At 36.7% G+C, this 15,536-nt stretch overlaps 1 protein-coding gene across 3 annotated transcripts in view; it reads right to left on the bottom strand.

Moving 5' to 3' along the window:
* The window catches only part of Fmn1 (formin 1), a 363,324-nt gene that overhangs the window by 75,321 nt on the left and 272,467 nt on the right, over nt 1–15,536 (bottom strand). For all 3 annotated transcript variants that reach the window (XM_076848461.2, XM_076848463.2, XM_076848464.2), the window contains one exon: nt 13,789–13,881. In XM_076848461.2, coding sequence (XP_076704576.2) covers nt 13,789–13,881 — 93 coding nt within the window. The remainder of the gene's footprint in view (nt 1–13,788; nt 13,882–15,536) is intronic.

Raw genomic sequence — 15,536 nt, 5'->3', positions numbered from 1 at the left:
CAGATGATCTGGAGTCTCAAGGAAGACATTAGACAGCAAAATCAGACAATGAAAGATCACTTCGACAATGAATTACATAAACAAATCCAAGAAGCAAAAGATCAACTATACAGGGAGATAGAGGTTATAAAAAAACAAACAAACAGAAATCCTATAAATGCAGGAAGCAATAAACCAAATTAAAAACTCAAATGAAAATACTACCAGCAGAGGAGAACACTTAGAAGATAGAACATCAGACAATGAAGACAAAGTATTTCAACTTGAAAAGAACATAGATAGCTCAGTGAGACTGTTAAGAAACCATGAGCAGAACATCCAAGAAATATTGGATACCATAAAGAGACCAAACTTAAGAGTCATTGGGATACAGGAAGGTATAGAGGTCCAAACCAAAGGAATGAGCAATCTGTTCAATGAAATAATACGAGAAAACTTCCCAGACTTGAAGAATGAGACAGAATCCCAAATCCTAGAAGCCTACAGGACACCGAACGTGCAAAATCATAAGAGATCCACACCTAGACACATTATAATGAAGATGCCCAACATACAGAATAAGGAGAGAATTTTAAAAGCTACAAGAGAAAGGAAGAAGATTACATTTAGGGGTAAACCAATCAGGATAACAGCTGATCTTTCAACACAGACTCTGAAAGCTAGAAGATCCTGGAACACATATTTCAAATGCTGAAAGAAAATGGGTTCCAACCAAGAATTGTGTATCCAGCGAAATTAAGCTTCAGGATGAAAGATGAAATTAAAACCTTCCACGATAAACAAAAGTTAAAAGAATTTGCAGCAAGAAAACCATCTCTTCAAAACATCCTCGGCAAAACATTACAGGACAAGGAAATGGAAAATAACAATGAAAACCAACAGTGGGAGGTAGTACAGTAAAGGGGAAAAATAATCAAAGAGGAAAACAAATCATGTTAAGTCACATAAATAAACAAATATGGCTCGAAGAACAATCCATATCTCAATAATAACCCTAAATGTTAATGGCTTAAACTCACCAATTAAGAGACACAGGCTAGTAGAATGGATCAAAAAAAAAAAAAAAGATCCAACAATATGCTGCCTACAGGAGACGTATTTGTTGGGAAAAGACATACACAGACTGAAGGTGAAAGGTTGGGAAAAATCATATCACTCATATGGACTTCGGAAACAAGCAGGAGTGTCCATACTCATATCAAATAAAATAGATTTCAAGCCAAAGTTAATCAAAAGGGATAAAGAGGGACACTACATATTGCTAAAGGGAACCATACACCAACAAGACATAACAATCATTAATATATATGCCCCAAACAATGGTGCAGCTATGTTCATCAAACAAACTCTTCTCAAGTTCAAGAGTCTAACAGACCACCATACAATAATTATGGGAGACTTCAACACACCTCTCTCACCACTGGACAGATCTTCCAAACAAAAGTTGAATAAAGAAACTATAGAACTCAATAATACAATTAATAACCTAGACTTAATTGACATATATAGAATATACCACCCAACATCAAGCAGTTACACTTTTTTCTCAGCAGCACATGGATCCTTCTCAAAAATAGATCATATATTATGTCACAGGGCAACTCTTAGACATTATAAAGGAGTAGAGATTGTACCATGCATCTTATCTGATCATAATGGAAGGAAACTGGAAATCAACGATAAAAGAAGGAAGGAAAAATCATGTATCACTTGGAGAATGAACAATAGGTTACTGAATGATCAATGGGTTATAGAAGACATCAAGGAGGAAATTAAAAAATTCTTAGAGATAAATGAAAACACAGACACAACATATCGGAATCTATGGGACACAATGAAAGCAGTTCTAAGAGGAAAATTCATTGCTTGGAGTTCATTCCTTAAAAAAAAGAAAAAAACCAACAAATAAATGATCTCACACTTCATCTCAAAATCCTAGAAAAAGAAGAGCAAAACAACAGCAAAAGAAGTAGAAGGCAAGAAATAATTAAAATCAGAGCTGAACTCAATGAAATCGAAACGAAAGAAACAATTGAAAAAATTGACAAAACTAAAAGTTGGTTCTTTGAAAATATAAATAAGATCGACAGACCCTTAGCCATGCTAATGAAGAGGAGAACTCAGATTACTAGCATACGGGATGGAAAAGGCAATATCACAACAGACACTTCAGAAATTCAGAAGATAATTAGAAATTATTTTGAATCCTTATACTCCAATAAAATAGAAGATAGTGAAGGCATCAATAAATTTCTTAAGTCATATGATCTGCCCAGATTGAGTCAGGAAGATATAGACAACCTAAACAGACCAATATCAATTGAGGAAATAGAAGTAGCTATCAAAAGACTACCAACTAAGAAAAGCCCAGGACCGGATGGGTATACAGCAGAGTTTTACAAAACCTTTAAAGAACAACTAATACCAATACTTTTCAAGCTACTTCAGGAAATAGAAAAAGAGGGAGAACTTCCAAATTCATTCTATGAGGCCAACATCACCCTGATTCCTAAACCAGACAAAGACACTTCAAAGAAAGAAAACTACAGACCAATATCTCTAATGAACCTAGATGCACAAATCCTCAACAAACTTCTGGCGAATCGGATACAAAAACATATCAAAAAAACTGTGCACCATGATCAAGTAGGTTTCATCCCTGGGATGCAAGGTTGGTTCAATATACGGAAATCAATAAATGTTATTCACCACATCAATAGACTTAAAGATAAGAACCATATGATCATCTCGATAGATGCAGAAAAAGCATTCGACAAAGTACAGCATCCCTTTATGTTCAAAATTCTAGAAAAACTAGGGATAACAGGAACATACCTCAACATTGTAAAAGCTATCTATGCTAAGCCTCAGGCCAGCATCATTCTGAATGGAGAAAAATTGAAGGCATTCCATCTAAAATCTGGAACAAGACAGGGATGCCCTCTCTCACCACTTCTGTAACACAGTTCTCGAAACACTGGCCAGAGCAATTAGACAGACGAAAGAAATTAAAGGCATAAAAATAGGAAAAGAAGAACTTAAATTATCACTATTTGCAGATGACATGATTCTATACCTAGCAGACCCAAAAGGGTCTACAAAGAAACTATTAGAGCTAATAAATGAATTCAGCAAAGTGGCAGGATATAAAATCAACACGCATAAATCAAAGGCATTCCTGTATATCAGCAACAAATCTTCTGTAATGGAAATGAGGACAACCACTCCATTCACAATATCCTCAAAAAAAAAAAAAAAAAAACTTGGGAATCAACCTAACAAAAGAGGTGAAAGACTTATACAATGAAAACTACAGAACCCTAAAGAGAGAAATAGAAGATCTTAGAAGATGGAAAAATATACCCTGTTCATGGATAGGCAGAACTAACATCATCAAAATGGTGATATTACCAAAAATTCTCTGTAGGTTTAATGCAATGCCAATCAAAATCCCAACGGCATTTCTTGTAGAAATAGAGAAAGCAATCATGAAATTCATATGGAAAAATAAAAGACCCAGAATAGCAAAAACAACACTAAGCAGGAAGTGTGAATCAGGCGGTATAGTGATACCAGACTTCAAACTATACTACAGAGCAATAGTAACAAAAACAGCATGGTACTGGTACCAAAACAGGCGGGTGGACCAATGGTACAGAATAGAGGACACAGAGACAAATCCACAAAATTACAACTATCTTATATTTGATAAAGGGGCTAAAAGCATGCAATGGAGGAAGGATAGCATCTTCAACAAATGGTGCTGGGAAAACTGGAAATCCATATGCAACAAAATGAAACTGAATCCCTTTCTCTCGCCATGCACAAAAGTTAACTCAAAATGGATCAAGGAACTTGATATCAAATCAGAGACACGGCGTCTGATAGAAGAAAAAGTTGGCTCCGATCTACATATTGTGGGGTCGGGCTCCAAATTCCTCAATAGGACACCCATAGCACAACAGTTAATAACTAGAATCAACAAATGGGACTTACTCAAACTAAAAGTGTTTTCTCAGCAAGAGAAACAATAAGAGAGGAATAGGGAGCCTACATCCTGGGAACAAATCTTACTCCTCACACTTCAGATAGAGCCCTAATATCCAGAGTATACAAAGAACTCAAAAAATTAAACAATAAGAAAACAAATAACCCAATCAACAAATGGGCCAAGGACCTGAACAGACACTTCTCAGAGGAGGACATACAATCAATCAACAAGTACATGAAAAAATGCTCACCATCTCTAGCAGTCAGAGAAATGCAAATCAAAACCACCCTAAGATACCATCTCACTCCAGTAAGATTGGCAGCCATTAGGAAGTCAAACAACAAGTGCTGGCGAGGATGTGGGGAATTGGGTACACTTGTACATTGCTGGTGGGACTGCCAATTGGTGCAGCCAATTTGGAAAGCAGTATGGAGATTTCTTGGAAAGCTGGGAATAGAACCACCATTTGACCCAGCTATTCCCCTTCTCGGTCTATTCCCTAAAGACCTAAAAAGAGCACACTATAGGGACACTGCTACATCGATGTTCATAGCAGCACAATTCACAATAGCTAGACTGTGGAACCAACCTAGATGCCCTTCAATAGATGAATGGATAAAAAAAAATGTGGCATTTATACACAATGGAGTATTACTCTGCATTAAAAAATGACAAAATCATGGCATTTGCAGGGAAATGGATGGCATTAGAGCAGATTATGCTAAGTGAAGCTAGCCAATCCCTAAAAAACAAATGCGAAATGTCTTCTTTGATATAAATAGAGCAACTAAGAACAGAGTAGGGAGGAAGAGCATGAGAAGAAGATTAACATTAAACAGGGACGAGAGGTGGGAGGGAAAGGGAGAGAGAAGGGAAATTGCATGGAAATGGAAGGAGACCCTCAGGGTTATACAAAATTACATACAAGAGGAAGTGAGGGGAAAGGGGAAAAAAACAAGGGGGAGAAATGAATTACAGTAGATGGGGTAGACAGAGAAGATGGGAGGGGAAGGGAGGGGGGATAGTAGAGGATAGGAAAGGCAGCAGAATACAACAGACACTAGTATGGCAATATGTAAAACAGTGGATGTTTAACCGATGTGATTCTGCAATCTGTATACGGGGTAAAAATGGGAGTTCATAACCCACTTGAATCAAAGTGTGAAATATGATATGTCAAGAACTATGTAATGTTTTGAACAACCAACAATAAAAATTTAAAAAAATAAAATAAAATAAATAGAAAAAAAAGATTGAAAATTCTGCCACATGGAAAGGAAAATGAAGGGATCATCCAACACCACCATCATAAGGTGGACCCTAGTAATACTTTAATACTAACATGAATAAAGGTCTAATTCAAAATTGAAAAAAAAATCAACTTAAGGTTCCTGGGATAATCCCTGTTCCACAAAGCAATCAAGTAGTCTGGGCTCATCAGCTTGGAGGGGTGTGTGCATATGTGTTAGTGTATGTCTAAATATCTGCTGCTCTAGAGACGATTCTGGAAGAATTAACAATATTTACCTTACTTCTTTCTGGAGCCTACCACTATCATCTTCCACTTGCACGTAGTTTCTCAGACACTGTTTAAAACCAGAGGGCAAAGCCTTTCTTTCAAGAATTAGAGTTAAGACTGCAAATTGCAACCACTATGGAAAGTAGTCTGGAGATTCCTCATAAAACTTGGGAATGGAACCAACATTTGACTCAGGTATCCCAAAGGACTTAAAATTGGCATACTACAGTAATGCAGCCACATCAATGTTTATATCAGCTCAATTCACAAATAGTTAAACTATGGAACCAACCTAGATACCCTTCAACAGATGAATGGATAAAGAAATGGGTTACATATACACAATGGAATATTACTCATCAGCCTTAAAGAAGAATGCAATTATGGCACTTGTGGTAAATGGATGGAGCTGGAGAATATCATGCTAAGTGAAATAAGCCAAATCCCAAAACCAAAGGCTGAATGTTTTCTCTGATAAGCAGATGCTAATCTATAATGGGTGGGTGGGGTAAAATGAAAGAATTTTGGATTGTGCAAGTGAGAATGAAGGGAGGGAAGAGGATGTAGGATAGGAAGCATGGTGGAGTGAGACAGACATTATTACCCTATATACATGTATTATTATACTACCAGTGTGATTCTGCACCATGGTCAACTAGAGGAAGGAGTTTGTGCTGCATTTGTGTACAATATGTCAAAATGCATTCTACTGTCATGTATAACTAATTAGAGCAAATTAAAAACAAAATCAATTAGAGTTAAGTCTTCACATACCAATACCCCTAAAAGAGGTCAGATCCTGACTGTGGTCCTGAGATATAACACCTGATACTTGGTCCTCCTACGCTGTGGTTAGGTATAGAGAATGAAGAGATAAGATACAGACTCTCACTCTCTTAGGCTGGTACGTTCATATACATGTGCACTGAAGCATCTGTGTACAGAAAGCCAAGAGGAGACGCATGATGTGAAGAACAAGATTACACACATGAAGAAAAGTAAAGAAGAGGTAAAAACACCCTACATTTTAGAGTCCTCTTCATGGTCATTCTGGTTTCAGATGTCACAAGAGAGTGATTCAAGTATGAGCAAAATGAGTGAAGTCAATCCAAGTCCAGAAAAAAGAATTGAGGGCTGCATGTGTGTGTATGTTGGACTGTCTTGGGGTCTCTGATACATCTTTGAAACTTATTTTTTAAACATTTTCTTATTAGCCAGGAGGACTCTATCACCCAATGCTACTGTGGCAGAGTGTTGGGGAGGAGGATCATAAGGAAAGAAAGTGAGGAACAAGCTCACAGATATGGTTCTCCATTTAAGAGATAAGGAAAAAGGTGATCTCCAAACTGCCTTTTATGTCATCCAGTCCAGCACCCAAAGGAAGTAAAGAGGCTATGAATGATGGCACTTGGCTTCTAATTCCATGGGTTGTAATATGAAGAGCTAGGTTCAGGAAGCTAGGATCCCAACTGGTACAAGAATAGAGAGGTACTGAATGGGAAGCAGATCTTGGGAAAAAAATATCGGAAGGACAGTTTATTTTCTGGCTATGTTTGATCTATAGATGTTGGACTCAGGAATGCAGAATCCATATCCGTAATTACATACAAATTATGTACCATAATTTGATTATTCTATTATGGATGGAACCTGTATTTTGCAATTAAAAATAATGCCTCACTAAGGCGTAGTACATACATCTCTGTGCATGTATCAGCATATCTGAGGTTCTATTTCTAGAAGTAGAATTATCAGTCAGAAGGCTTATACATTTTCAACTTTAACACATGATGTTAAGTTGAACTCCAGTTAGACTGTAACAATTTACACCTTCACAATATAGCAACATGGAAAAGTGACATTTATTATACTGCATGGCCAACATACTTTATTATTAAACTTTTGGAATCTTGCTAATAGTGTGGATAGAAAATGAAATATCAATGTAATTTTATTTTTCATTTCTCCAATCTTAAGAGATTTGCACCTTTTCATATGTTTTAAGAGTAGTTTTGCCATAGTAAATATTTTAGCCTTTTTATTGTTCAATGTATAGGAACTATATTACATTGATGGGACTTAGGTATTTCTCTTCATAGAATACAAGCTATAAATTCGGAACTACAGCAGATTTTTATTCTAAGAAAGTATACATTACTTAATGTTTTATTAATCCTTATAAATCCTTATATATGAATTTTATCAAATGATTTTTAAGCATATACTCTTAAGTAGCGATTATTTGAATTTTCTCTTTAGATTCATTAATAGTGCTGTTACCTTCCAGTGTCATATCATCTTTACATTCTGGGAATAAATTCTGTTTGGTAGTGAAGTAGATTATTAATTTTATTTAGAATTTTAAAACTATAGTGAGATTAGTCTATAGTTTTTTTTTCTTTTTTTGAAGGGTTGAGCAATTTTTTCATATATATTAATATTATACACACATAAAATTTTTAAACATTTTTTTCTTTTTGTAAAATGTTTCACTAGTGAGAAAAGAAAAATAGAACTGAATTCTTGAAAAGATAGGCAACTGGATGCCTAGTTAAAAACAAACAAAAAAAAAGATTTAAAGATTTTAAGTTTGGGGAAGGTAGTAGGAGGTGGGTGGGGAAGGGGAGAGGGAAAAGAAAGAAATTTGCTTTAGAAGGAAAATATGAGCTCTGTGCAGAGATTTCTGGAAAAAAAGGAAAAAATTCAGGCTTGTCTTTATTAAGAATCTATTTCACAAGCCTTTGAAGAGATAGCTTCCTCCACCTTCCAAATATTAACACTCTGTTATTTTAGTGCCCAGAACTCACAACAGATTACCTTAATTTTGGCCATCTGATCATGTCTGTGACCACATCTGCTAGTACTTTTTGGAGTAGCAGTGAGACACACAGGAACCCATTCTGGTCCAGGCAAAGGTACATGCATCCTCAATCAGAGTTGTTTCTTTCACAAGCTCTATAAAGAATAAGAATTGTTTTCTCTCACAGAGGAGATTACCTAATAACCTGCTTTTGTTCTGTAGTTCGGAGGTTCAGTTATGGTTCCTATCAATCTCATCTGATCTATGTACTTTTTAAAGAATTGATTATATACGTGTATGTGCCCAATACAAAGATACTTTTATATAGGGGAAGCCTTATCAGAGACAAGCGTTATTAGCCAAAAATGTATCTTAGCAGTTTCTAGCATGCTTTTACCAGTTCTGAAAGGATTTAAATAGGAAATCCACAGAAGAAAAAACACATAACCTGCAGATATTTGACACAATTCAGACTGTTGGTTAATAATTCAATAAATAATTGTTACCATCTATTATGAGCCAGGCGGAGCCTACATTATGTTGGGACAAGAAAGTAAACAGAGCCAGATAGACACAGTCCCCAGGTGTCATAGAGTATTTGGCCATTCGTATACTATAATTATGTTTGCCCTCAATGTGGGAAAACATATTTACTGTTTTCTGTTTGTTTTTAGCTCAATAAAGTTATCTAGTTTTTACTATTGGTAGAAAGTAGTTTCTTGACATTGAGAACATCTATAATCTCAGCTGGTCAAAGTACTTTAAAGGACAGACAGTTTCAGAAAGTAAGGCCCAGAAGGATTCATTCAGATTCATTTTGAATTTGGCGCCATTCATCAACAGCAGGTAAAATTAATGAAAAATTAGATAAGACCACGCATGAGAAAGCACCACCATAGAGACTGCCTAGGTTCCAGCCTCCCCGCCAAAGCTATAAATACAAATGGCCAATTTAACAGCATGAAAAGACCACCTACAAGATCTATACCTGGGATCTGACCAGTTGCTCGGCACCTTCCTTCAATTATAGGATCCCTGCCATGTTTATGGGACTTTTAATTTGAGCATCACATTTTTGAAGGCCATATCATTATGGCCATGTTTGATCTAAGGGTGGGAAAGCATGAGCTTAAAAAAAAAAATGCCTATACAATATGCTCTGAACTGAGCTGTAAATTGGTATCAACAAGAACCTACTGTGGGGAAGGAAAAAAAAAATAACAACAAACAAACCCATGTATGGGGAAAGGTTTAGACACCATGGAGCTTGCAACCCTAAAAAAGAGGTGCCATTAAAATTACTAACTCTACTCAGGAAATGAAATCAGTTAAGAACAAGTACCATGGTTTTGTCATCACTATTTAAGGGCATTCTGAGAAGGGAGGAATTATAAAAGACAGTAAGGACAAACACATCATCCCCACTTGAGTGTGGCAATAGGATATGATTTACAAAAGAAAAATTAAAATCATCATGATTGTTAGAGAACTGAATTGCAGCTTATGTAAAAATAATCCTGATCATGAATCAACTGAGTCACAACGCATGTGACTTCTCAGGCATGAAGAACGCAATTGCTTAAGATTTGATGAGTTGGGCAGACCCTAAAAAGAAAATTAACTTTCTTGCCAAATAATTTGTATAAGCTCGACTGTAGAAATATAGAAGTGTCTTTTCTCCAGGATGGTTCTTATTTGATACTCCGTGCTCAAATACACTGAAACTTTAGGAGCCTTCTCATTCTATATTCTTTCTTTGGGCCTTCTCATTCTTTTGACTGAAACAACTACCTCTAAATTCTCATCCAGCTCTCTCCTATGAACCCAGCACCTTGACCTATGTGTCTCACACTGCGTCAAAGTCAACATGTCCAGTTTCCCTCATTGTCTTCTATCCCATATCCAGTCTTGTTCGTCAATATCCAGTTACTCAAAGCAAAAAAGGGAGTACGGTTGTCTATCATTTCATTTTATATTTGACAACACTCAACATAGCCTGCTACTATTAACCATGTCCTTCTTCCTTATTTTTACCCCCATCCCTTTTGCTCTTTACTAGTCTTACTCTTCTAATGCTTTTGGAATGTTAGTTAGAATGCATTTCTTAACAACAAAAAGCAAAGTGACATGCTCCCTAAGCCCCTCTGACACCAAATCAAAACAAAAACTCAACATGAATATGTTATTCCCATAGGTACTATTTTTCAATATTATCTATTGCCTTGCAATACACAAAATGGAGATTCTTTATCAAGTCTTATTGTCACTCTCTGTTCCTTTTTGGTCATGAGTGTTCCCTACCTGCCCTGTGACCTGGCCACACCATTCCCCATATATATCGGGTCTTGCATCCTTCTGAGATCTGCAGCGTTTTTCTCTGTCTGGAATGTCCTTTATAACTGTTTGCTGAGAATTCCTAACCCTAAGTGTCCTCATCTATAAACAGGATGTTACTGGTGCTTACCACAGGGAATAGATGATGATGGGAATAGGTGATCTGCTCCCCCACGGGATCTAGCATATAGTCACACTCAGTGAATACTGTCATTGTCACCACTATCACCATCTTCTTTAAGTTTGAACAGAGTGTTTCCTTTGCTGAAAGTCTTTCCTGACAACTCTGGAAGCATGGGTCATTTTTCCTTTCTGATTTTACATACCTAATAATAGTATCACTTCAACTCCACAATGCCTGGGATTTTCACCTTTCAGCATTTCTGATGTTGAGGTACATCTCATAATCCGCACATCCTGGCTTAATTGGCAACAATCTTTCTTCCTTGGTAGGAGATGCAATAATGGTGTTGCTTATAATGAATGGGGCCTTAGATGAATACTACACTTAAACTGTCATAAAACTTTGATTATCGAGGGAGAATAATGCATATTTGTGGTAGGTAGAGAATCCTACAATTTCTATGAATCACTGGGAAACCCACATTAAAAAGGAACTACTATTTGGTACTCCAAATAGTACTCAAGAGAAATTCTATTTGTGTGTACTGCAACTTGGCAAAACCCTAGCCCCTTAACTGTATCACAATGCTATCAATTATGTATTTCTTAACTGCAGAGGAATGGTCTGAAGTGGCAGCATGCCCTTGCCAAAGTAGTTCTAATTGGCCACCAAACAATGGCTGGACCTAGCTTGAAAGTGAGCATGGGGCTAGTCTGCGAGACTCTGCACCTTAGTAATGAGGTTCAGAAGGCACAGAAAGAATATGAAGAGGAGAGTGCAGGAATGAGAGAAGGAAGGCCCAGGGCCCTTGTTTATTGGAAAGACTTGCACTTTCCCATAGAAATATTATATAAATCACAATAGACTTTTACATTTTTCTAGTAGCTACACTTAAAACAGAGAAATTAACTTCTGCAACACATTTTACTTAATCTAATATATCCCAAACCATTATCACTTTACCATGCAATCAATATAAAAAAAAACAGAAATGAAATATTTTTGCATGATTTTTATAAATCTGGTCCTTGGATTAGGCACATTTAAATTGCACAACAGCCATATGTGGTTAGTGTCTGCCCTATTAGACATTCTGATTCCAGACTGGTGTTTCTACAAATTCAGTTAATAAGGTCATACTAACAGGCTATTTCCACGGTGGACTGATTGTGTTCAATGATAGATCTTCTCGTAATAAGACAGTACTTGAGACAGGATCAAGGAGAATAATTGACCTTAGTATTCCCAGGGTCTTGCATATGGGAGGCTCTGCATGTTTATCTTTGAATATACATTAAAAATGAACTAAGGTTGACAATAGTAGTTTTCAATTTGAGATCCACATTGGAATCACTTGGTGAATAAAAACATTGGTCTCACCCATGGAGATGTTGGTGGTAGATCTGGTTTATTCTGGGTATCTAATTTTTTTTTAATCTATCCCTGACATTAGTGCACAGTAGCATTAAGAACATGGCTCTCAGGATTTCTTAGAATAGCCCTTGTTTCCCTGATCAGAAGTTTCTTGAAAAACTTAGCAGAATCAAGGTTCTACATCTATTCATATTCATCCCTTTCAACAAAAGAATACAATTTACAAATTAAGTGTTTTAAGATGTGAGCTGGTTTGAAGAGGAGGGATTCTAAGGTCATTAAAGCATACAGGCAGATAAAAACCCCAATATACACATTGTAGAATTTTCCAGATAGGCAATAATAGCAGTTAAAAATAAGAATGGAATCCAAGTACACATAAGCCTCATTTCAAGTTAATTCTATATATATTGAACAGACATTATGAAGTGGTCAGCAAAGGGAAACATTTCATGCTTTTCTTAAGGCCATTTAGGTTAAATTTACCTGGTAAAATTATAAAGCAATGCATTTCCTTTAATAAGTCACATATAAAAACACTTAGTTAAAGTCACACAGCCCATATGTTGGTATCATGGTATGCTCTCAGTATAGTACTGAGCCTGATCACAATACCCCCCCAATCACATATAACATTCAGCAGTGGCCAACTCTGATTTCTGCTTCAACAAAATAACCCCTCATTACAGAGGAGAGAGCAATGATCTATGCACAAAGGGAGCATCTGGGATGGAGTTCTTCTGACTCATGGGCTGAGAATTTCCCTGTCAGTTCCCAAAGTGGTTTGGCCATACTTTGTGAATTCACTCTGCCTAACAGTCTTTTGTTGATGGTGTGGTATCATGTGGCCCTTATGCAATAATAGAAACAGCATGTTGAGATATCCCCAAAGTTTCCTATGTGCATTTCCTCTGGCTTTCGAGTAAAGAAAATGCTCCAACCAAACATTCCACACTTATATTTCTTTCACGTCTTAAGTTGAAATTGAGAAATTAAAATAAGAAATACCTAAATTCATGTTCATGGACTTTGGTCAACAAAAACTCCCTATGCCTAACAAAGCTGTGGGGGAAGGAACAGAACCTGCTAAGATTTCTTAGTATGGGTTGTTGCCTCCTGCTTATTGCTTCCATCTACTACAACCCAAAGGGTCAAAGAGTGCCAAGTGATTGGATATATCACATTCACTGGGCCTCAGCCTCCCCCTTTGAAAAGCAATGAAAATACAACCCTAGTTTCCAAGTTGCTATACTCTTAAACCAGGAAGATAATTACCACCCACTTGTGACAGCTGGCCACAAACCTGAGATGCATGACTATGTAAACCTTGCACATGAGTTGCTTGTCAGTTAACATGTACCGAGGACCCCCCTGATCTCCATGGAGAGACAAAAAATCTTTGCTCTCAAAAAATTTACAAAAATAACAATAACAATAAAGGATGTAAAACATCAAACAGTCTTGAAAGGTGACACAAAAGCTATAAGAACATTCCATCTACACTGAGAGTGTAACCACCCTGGGAAGACTGACTAAAGGAATCCCTGGGGCTGGTGGTGGGATAGAAGTGGCAGTGGCCCTCAGCAAAAGATCCGTGAGGTGAAGGATGTTGTAAGCATGTATGTATGGCTGACAAAGCCTCCTACCTTTCTGGAAGAACTCCTCCAGCTTATCCTTGAAAGGCTGGAGATACTCCTTGGGGGACTCCTTGCACACCACCATCATCTGCTTCTCACTTGCTGTAAAGAGAAGTGTAGAATTAGACTACCTCAAGAATTCACATTTGCTGAGCTCCTTCTAGAAGCCAGGCCCTGTGCTTTGCACTCAGGCATCAAGTGTGTAGACTCCTTGCCAATCAGTTTTTATCCAAAATTCCAGGGGAAAAAAATAAGGAGTTCGTCCTACACCTGTTTTTAAGAACAAGCAAATGTATCACATTCAATTTTCTTCTTAGATAGCCATAAAAATCTCTGACCTGGAACAGGTAAAATATTCTACCTTTTGCTTCCCCCAAAATAAAGCAGCAAAAACTATTTAAGAACTTAAGCCAGGGTATTAAGGACCCTGACCTTCTTTAGATTCATACTCCAAAGTAGAAATTAAAATAGATTTTGCAGACGTTTTCAGGCATTCAAGTTGCCTGTAACCACCAAACTAGTGATTTCTCAGGGTAACATGCACATCTCAACGTCAGAACTAAGCTCAGGGAGGAAGGGCACTGTCTGTCCTTAATGCTTCCCACCTATCCTTTCTGTTAATATTCTACTAATATATGTGAAACAATTTTATGTGATTTACTTCAGAGAGATTATTTAGAATTCATAACAGATTGTTTTGATAATCAAATTGCCTCAAACTGGAGGGTTCTGATTTGAGTAGATGGAAACCATAATCTAGAGTTTACCATCACAAAAGCCAGTGACCCAGGTAAGAGGCATCTCCTCAAGGTTTTTATATGTTCAAGTCAGTTGTAGAAATGTACTGGAGAAACAAAGTCTGCATTTCTCAAAGCTAGAACTAAGTCATGACCAGTTTTGTCTTCTGATCATGGTCAGGAATTACTGGTAAGTGCTCATCTAAGAAACCATATTAAAGCCTTGCATTTTTACCATAAAGAAATCATGTCACCTAGTTTATAAAATGAACAAACATGTACTCCAGGTCCTGCAACAATTTACAAATACAAAGATATAAGTCATTTTGGAAGGAAGGTATAGGGAAGGGAACTTTACACTGGGGAAAACACTAATCAATAATTTGATGTTTTCAGAACCAGTGTCCCAGAACATTTTCTACAGGCAAAGTAACAAACATGTCAGTACAGAAGCACAGAAAAGTGCAAAGGGCCACTCAAAGTGTCCTTTGAAAGTAGTTATATGACACTTTTCATTTGCAACATTGATAATCAGATTGTTAAAATCCTGGACAGCTCTGGGAGACTGGAAGAGATCGAAGCATGGTCTAAGGGAATCCTTTGTCATTTTCTGAGTCGAGTTCAGAAGAAACTGCATTCTCAGAGGTATCCAGGGATTCATCCTATGATAAGACTTCTGGATCACAGAACACAAATACCTAAATTCAGAATGTGTCTATTGATGATATTACTTTCCAAAAGTTTTAAAGAGAACTTATTTATGATATTTGCCATTATTCTGACAACTATTCCAATGATATTTAGGAAGTCCTGTCCATTGGAATGTAAACACTGATTTTCTTTTTGAAAATGACCTACCAAAGTGAAAAATACAAATTCTACTTTGGGACAAATGAGAAAAAATTTCCTTAAAACCAGCCAAAATGTCATTTCAAAATATTTGTTTTTATGCTTTTATCTTTTTAAGCTTATTTGTCTTCTCAATTATAGCTATATTATAACTTCTCTTATTATTATGAG

This window comes from Callospermophilus lateralis, chromosome 3, assembly GCF_048772815.1.
Source record: "Callospermophilus lateralis isolate mCalLat2 chromosome 3, mCalLat2.hap1, whole genome shotgun sequence".
Classification (NCBI taxonomy): domain Eukaryota; kingdom Metazoa; phylum Chordata; class Mammalia; order Rodentia; family Sciuridae; genus Callospermophilus; species Callospermophilus lateralis.
Note: the sequence above shows the minus strand (reverse complement) of the source record. Positions and strands in the feature narration are given on the sequence as shown.